Raw genomic sequence first — 6,717 nt, 5'->3', positions numbered from 1 at the left:
CCAAGTACATAAGCACACAATTACCACATTATTGAGAAGTAAGTCAAAATTACCATATTGCAAGGCATAAATAAATTATCAGGTGCATTACTACATAATTACCACACTTTTAGAAAAAGTTATCAGGTGCATTACTACATAATTACCACACCTTCAAAAAAAAGTTATCAGGTGCATCACTATGTAATTACTACACCTTCATAAAAAGTTATCCGGTGCATTACTATATAATTACTGCACCTTCATATAAAGTTATCAGGTGCATTACTACATAAATACCACACTTCAGATCATAGAAAAATCAAAGGGACAGAAATTACCACACTCCGAAAATCAGGGAAAATTATCAAAGTGCATATGTGCATAATCATCAGACTAAGGAGCAAAAAAGTTACCAGGTAAAAAAACAGAAAAGAAACGAGATAAAAAGCTTGAACTAGAAAGATAGCCAGATGTGCTTACCAACACAGGATACCATCTGGTGCTGATTTTGTTGGAAGTCATCAGCGCCATCACGGTGCTGGCAGCAAGCACAAGCCACAAGCTCTTGAAATTTCCGTCATGCCGGTTAGTTCTCAAGATAAGGTTTAATACATCCACAGTTTTAGGAGCATGTCGAAGATCACCAAAAAGATCTCCCACAAGCTCAAGCTGTGCATCTGTAGGAACCTTGAAATCCACCGCAATATCACCTCGGGGCACACCCATTATACGATGCACAGACTCTTCATTGACCGGTAACCTTCCGCGACCAGGTACAACAACCTCACGGGGATCAGGGTCGTATAGACCAGCAAGCCATTGAGAAAGCCGATTGAACAGATTATCACACTCGATATTCCGCAGACTAGTGAAATCCATGTCATCGATCGCAGCCATTCTCCCATCTGACATATCCTTACAGGCAGTCACAAGAGCACTAGGACAAGCCATGTTTCGATCTGCAGGAGGCTTATGCTTCTTTAAGGGGTTCACCTCCTCAAAGTCATCATCTAATTTGCGCTTCCTTAGCATTGTGACCTGACACACAAAAATAACAAAAGAGAAAAAAAAAAGTGAGCATAAAGGATGCACAGCTGTTGAATTAATAGTCACACACATATTCTTATGATACATTGGTAACTTATGAACATACAACAAGATAACTCATCCACAACAGAGAATGACAAGGACATGTGTGCTTCTACTAGATATTGAATACCTGAATTTTTGTCTGCTTATAATACACCGATAAAAAGTATGAATCGGGCAAGATAACTTATGCAAATTAGGGATGGCAACAACTTGCGCACAAACACATATATTGGACATCACAGAACTAAGTATTCAGTGACATGATAATTTTATAGTGGACTCCTGATAAATTATTCACACCACTGATGGTAATATTCATAATTAAAGTTCATGTGAGCTAAATGATAGCACATCCATCAGTTAGAAACACAAAATGCATCATGAAACGAGACACCACTGATAGTGCTAACAAAGATCAAATCGAGCCATGTAGCATTTAGAGAAAACCCTAGAAATCAGAATCATGAATGTATACTTCACTGATGGCGAATCATGAATGTATACATAATGGTTTTGCATCTAGAGAAAACCCTAGAAATCAGAATCGAGCCGTGTAGCAGAGGGGGTCAGTTCAAAAATTACGGCAACTAGTCACGAAATCGAAAACGGCAAATTAATCACTGGAACGATGTGCATGCGAAACAGGGCCTAACAAATAGCATCTGCACCACGAATTGAACGCATTGAGCGCATTTCTCGTTTGTTCTAACATGTGACCATCCCGACGAACATCTCGCCACTAATGGCGTCGAGAAACAGAGCACGAACTACTGGGGGCGGATGTGAGGGCGATTGAGTCGATACTCACCGGTGGAACAGAATACTAGCGCCGAGAATCGGCCGGAGAAGGCGCCGCCGCTCGCCGTCGACGGAGAGAGAGCGGGGGCGGAGCGACAGATAAGCGGGCACGCGGTTACCAGACGAATTGAGACGCGCGAACTACTAGGGTCGCATCTGAGGGCGATTGAGTCAATACTCACCGATGGAACAGAAGACCAGCGCCGAGAATCGGCCGGAGAAGGCGCCGCCACTCGCCGTCAACGGAGAGAGAGCGGGCGCGGAGCGACAGAGAAGTGGGCGTGCCGTTATAGAGGAAATGAGACGAGTGGGGGGAGGGGAGAGTTAAGTCGCGCACGACGGGGGAGACGGTTCGAGCGAAGCGGGTGATGGAGCGATGGCCCACACACCGGTGACAGAAAAAACAAAACTACTCGCTGGAATATGTGGTGTGCGTTGGATTTGAAATGGACGTTATCCAGGTGGGGTGGCGATTTTGCAAACGGCACATGGTTACCAAATACATATTTCCTAAAAATAATTTTATAGAAGGCCAAAAGTTCGACGCGGATGACAAGCGCGGATTCCCCTGCTCGGCACGGCGAGACACGGCGAGACCCCTCCCCTACGTCGTCGGCACCGAGGGCCTCACCGGAGCACGCCCATGGAGCTCCAGAGTGCCGGGCGCACGAGCACGACACAGCAGCCCCTGCTGGAACTCGACGCTCCTCCTGCAAGTACGTACTTATCCCTCTCCACATCCCAGTTCCTCTGTTTTATTTCCGTCCCTAGCGCCGTCGAGCACTGTTTCGTCCACCAAATCTAGGTTTCTTCCCCGCCTCCGACGCTCGGCCGCGGCACTGAACTGCCCCTCCGCTGAGCTCCACCAAATTGTGTTCGCGTTGCCGGGCTCCAGCAATACCTCCACCAGATGCTTCCTTAGCACCTGAGCATCCCTCCACCTCTACCAGTTTCAGCCGTCCTAAATCCCGCTACTCGGGAGTTGCTTCGGTGTGCAGCGATTTGGGCCAATCCCTTCTGGCAGTTCTATGTAGATGTGAATATGTGCCTCAATACCCGAGGGTGTCGATGAACTGCAGAATATTATTGGCTATCCGATCGATTTGGATTATGCAATGAACTGAGATAGATTCAGCTCAAAAATTTGGAAGAACACTGAAAGTACATACGAGTTAGTGCTTTAATAAGAGATAAAAAACAATTTCAACAGATTGCAGATTATCTTTTGTAATCATGCTCTGTGTTTTACCTCTTTTTTTAGCAATTATGTCCCAAGATTTCCTAGCGTTCATATGCAAAACTTTAATGGCATGACGGATCTACAAAATTTGATATCAATGAGCCCAAATGCTCTGCAGAGAGGGGGCGGAGAACTTCATCAGCTGAAACAAAGACTCAACCCTGCGGAGAAGGTGACATTTGTCAAGATGCCCCAAAAACAAGACAAGACTTTGAGCTTGACAAACTTCCTGAGGTATGGGTTGCGAATAACTCCATGGTTATTAACTTCTGGCGTAGCACTCCGATGTATACCTCTTATTATTGATCAACAATCTTGTGCATGGTAAATTCGCTAACAACAATTAAATAAACTTAAGTGCTATTTTATCTTCAATGCAGGTCTTGATGCAATGCACATGTGTCAATTAACACTATATATAGTTTTAATGTTGATTCCAAGTGAGGTCAGTGTTAGTGCTAGCTATAACCTAACTGCTAAACTTGTCAACAATGCTACTGCAGAACATGCTACATCATATACATTCCCTCATGCCTGTACTAGACGCTGGTCGTGCTGCCTGTGTATCTAGACAATTTCTGTGTTCATGGAGATGCTACTCGAACCTCACACTCAACATACAAACACTTTGGTCGCCTGGCGATAAATTTGAGGGAAGTGAAATGTATTTCATCAACAAAGTTGACAAAATTCTTAATAACTATTCCGACAATGGGATGAAGGTGAAGACACTAAAACTTAATCTTTGGCATTGTAGCAGTGTGAGTGCCTCCTACCTAGACCGGTGGCTCAGAATTGCTGTCAAACCTGGGATCAAAGAACTTCGCTTGTTGCTGTCTCCTTCCATGAAGGAAAAGTACTGCTTCCCATGTTCGGTTTTATTTGATGAGGCGGCTACGAGTTTGATCGAGTCCCTCTATATCTCCAACTGCACTTTTCATCCCATAGGAACACTTGGCTGCTTTAGAAGATTGAAAAGTTTAGTTCTGTGCGGTGTTCACATTACTGAGGAGGGACTACGACAGTTGGTCTCAAAATCTTTCAGCTTAGAATGGTTGGAGATCTTTTCGTGCAATGAGATAATTTGCTTGAAGATACCTTGTACACTGCAGAAGCTCAAGCTCCTCAAGGTTGGAAGGTGTCCAAAGATTCAGGTGATAGAGATCAGTGCCCCAAATCTCTCCGCTTTTCACCATTATGGGTTCCCGCCAGAGATCTATATTGAAGATTCTTCCCAACTTACGGAAGTATATTTGTCATCTTTATATCCGTCCGGAATTCTCTCTTACAGTCGTGCGAAGCTTCCATCTATCGCCAGCAATGTTGAGAGGCTTACCCTGGTGTTCTGCGGTGAGGTATGTTTTGGGTACATTTTGAGAAAATTATATTTAGAGGTATCAGTAGACTAGCGTGTAGTGGTTATATTGAATAACAGACTTTGTTCTTCAGAATGTCAACACGCCAATGCTTCATGAAAAGCTCCACCACCTCAAGAGTTTGGAGTTTGAATTTCACGGCTCAGGAGCCTGCTCCCCTGTCTATGATATCTTCTCTCTGGTTTCTTTTCTTGATGCTTCTCCTGCCTTGGAATCTTTGATCTTGCGTGTAAGTCACTATTCATGTCTTCTTGAGCTATATATGCTACTCCCTCCGTTCCAAAATAGATGACTCAACTTTGTACTAACTCTGTAAGTCATCTATTTCGGAACGGAGGGAGTATCTATGGAAAACCTGGGAGCATATCTTTCATCTTTTAACTATTGGTTATCAAAGAACAATGATATTGATGATGATGTAGAACAATGATATTAATGCTGATGCTACATCATCATTTGCAGGTAGCACGAAACGCCATAGTAGATCATTGTGATGCTGGGGACGATGTATACCTAAAGGGGAAATCAGCATACCAGCATGACCGCCTCAAACGGGTGACGATCACGGGCTTCTGTTCAGCCAAGAGCCTGATTAAGCTTGTGATCAGCATCCTTGAGAGCGCTCCTTCACTCGAGCGCCTCACGCTGGATACGACTCCGCGTGGCTGCGGTAGGAAGCTTGGCGATACTAGCATATGCACCGCCGCAAAGTACAAGAGTAAATGCTGTTGGATAGGCGAGAGATCCCTCGAAGAGTCTAACAGAGCTGTTGAGGCTGCAGGTAGATACATCGCTGGGAGAATTCCATCGGCTGTTGAATTTGAGGTCCTTGAGCCCTGTAGGCGATGCCATACTGGCAACCCGGTAGATGATGTGTTAAATAAAAGTTAGTTCACTTAACTCTCGAGTTTGGAGCTTGGCTCATTTGACCCTCAACTATGAATTGAAAGCATACACGTGTGACCCTCCAAAGTTTCAAAACCAATGCGCCTAGCCTGGGTTATGTGCAGTGGTTTTGAACGATTTGTAGGGTTCGATGTCCGCAGCATGCTTCCTTTCCTTGTCTTCTTTGCTGTTGAGGAAAAATACGGCCACCACCCCCGTTTGTACAGAGGGGGTATGTAATTTATGCAGAGAGGCAGCTGGTGCACGCTTCATAATCAATGGGAGAACATGTTTTTACTTGTTAAGATAGCTGTGCCACTATGCTCTTGGTTCTAACTATACAACCGAAATCTTCGTTTCTCGTCAAGGTGCTGTCATATTTATACTAAGAAAGAAGGTGGATTTTACAGAGGTAGTAGATCTTTCCCAAACAATCAAACATAGTTGTATAGTAATTGCACGGCCTGTTTTGCGAGATGACCTGATGGACACTTTTTCCTTGTTTGTGAAGAAAGCTGTTTATTGGTCAAGAAACATATTGTAGTCTTTACAATAACTCAAGAGCTTGTCAATAAAGCCAGCTTCAAGATCTTCACTAAAGTCGCTACATATAGGATCAATTCGGTAGCTGGTGGGAGACCGGAATATCCTAGATGGGTCGTATCTTGCATGAAACTGTACATGAGTTGCATAGAAGGAAAATGAATGGGGTGATCTTTAAAATAGACTTTGAGAAAGTCTATGATAAAGTGAAATGACCTTTTTTGCTACAAACTCCTGTATGAAAGGTTTCTCGCCCAAGTGGATATCTTGGATTGAGACTTTTGTCTCGTGAGGAAGTGTAGCTATAAAGATAAACGACGTCGGACCTTATATTCAAACGAAGAAAGGTCTTCGACAGGGTGATCCCCTATCCCCACAAGCGGAAGACTCGGTAGGGCGAGGTGAGGCGCCCGCCCTACCTTGATTTAGCGCCAGATTTTATATACCGATAAGCTGCGCACACACACATCAGGTCGTGCATGCATCGCTAGATGGATGGGAGAAGAAAAGAAAAATAGAAAAAGGGGGGCATGGTCGTTTGGGGTTTTGGTTCTTTTTTTTTTTGCGAAAAGTTTGGGGTTTTGGTTCAGCACAAGCACAAGCACGGCGACATCCACTGATCCACACGCGGACAGGAGCTCCAGTCCTTCAACGCGAGGGTCGCCGGCCGCCTCCCTAATAGGTTGCTCACGTGCAGCCGCGAGCCGCCATCCCGGCCTCCTCACTCCCCTGGTCTTGGCCCCCACCATCCTTCGCAAGTCCCGGCCGCCATGTTGCCTGCTGCCTCGTCGTTTGGTAAAT

At 44.8% G+C, this 6,717-nt stretch overlaps 1 protein-coding gene and 1 pseudogene across 3 annotated transcripts; one reads left to right on the top strand and one right to left on the bottom strand.

Moving 5' to 3' along the window:
• Positions 1 to 290: 290 nt before the first annotated feature.
• On the bottom strand, positions 291 to 1,806 carry LOC147986949 (uncharacterized; annotated as a pseudogene).
• Positions 1,807 to 2,410: 604 nt separating this feature from the next.
• On the top strand, positions 2,411 to 5,536 carry LOC125539878 (F-box/LRR-repeat protein At5g02910). Of its 3 annotated transcripts, none has more exons than XM_087545012.1 (5): positions 2,411 to 2,588; positions 3,231 to 3,346; positions 4,225 to 4,467; positions 4,562 to 4,717; positions 4,951 to 5,536. In XM_087545012.1, exons 1-5 carry the CDS (start codon positions 2,516 to 2,518, stop codon positions 5,377 to 5,379), a joined length of 1,017 nt encoding a protein of 338 aa, XP_087401138.1. In that variant the 5' UTR covers positions 2,411 to 2,515; the 3' UTR covers positions 5,380 to 5,536. The 3 variants fall into 3 exon arrangements, with proteins under 3 accessions (XP_087401138.1, XP_048559373.1, XP_048559374.1); XM_048703416.2 differs by having other exon boundaries at positions 3,616 to 4,467; XM_048703417.2 differs by lacking the exon at positions 2,411 to 2,588 and having other exon boundaries at positions 3,225 to 3,346; positions 3,493 to 4,467.
• Positions 5,537 to 6,717: the final 1,181 nt, after the last annotated feature.

The sequence above is a fragment of the Triticum urartu genome, chromosome 2A, assembly GCF_056163025.1.
Source record: "Triticum urartu cultivar PI428250 chromosome 2A, HENAU_Tu73, whole genome shotgun sequence".
In the NCBI taxonomy this organism is placed as follows: domain Eukaryota; kingdom Viridiplantae; phylum Streptophyta; class Magnoliopsida; order Poales; family Poaceae; genus Triticum; species Triticum urartu.
The sequence above is the reverse complement of the archived record's forward strand: the minus strand, read 5'-3'. Positions and strand labels throughout refer to the sequence as shown.

Bases quoted from the DNA above. Each gene is read 5' to 3' on its own strand.
- LOC125539878 (XM_048703416.2), top strand. From the start codon at position 2,516: ATGGAGCTCCAGAGTGCCGGGCGCACGAGCACGACACAGCAGCCCCTG. The intron at 2,589-3,230 runs GTACGTACTTAT...AATGCTCTGCAG, and splicing joins ACTCGACGCTCCTCCTGCAA to AGAGGGGGCGGAGAACTTCA. The intron at 4,468-4,561 runs GTATGTTTTGGG...TTTGTTCTTCAG, and splicing joins CCCTGGTGTTCTGCGGTGAG to AATGTCAACACGCCAATGCT.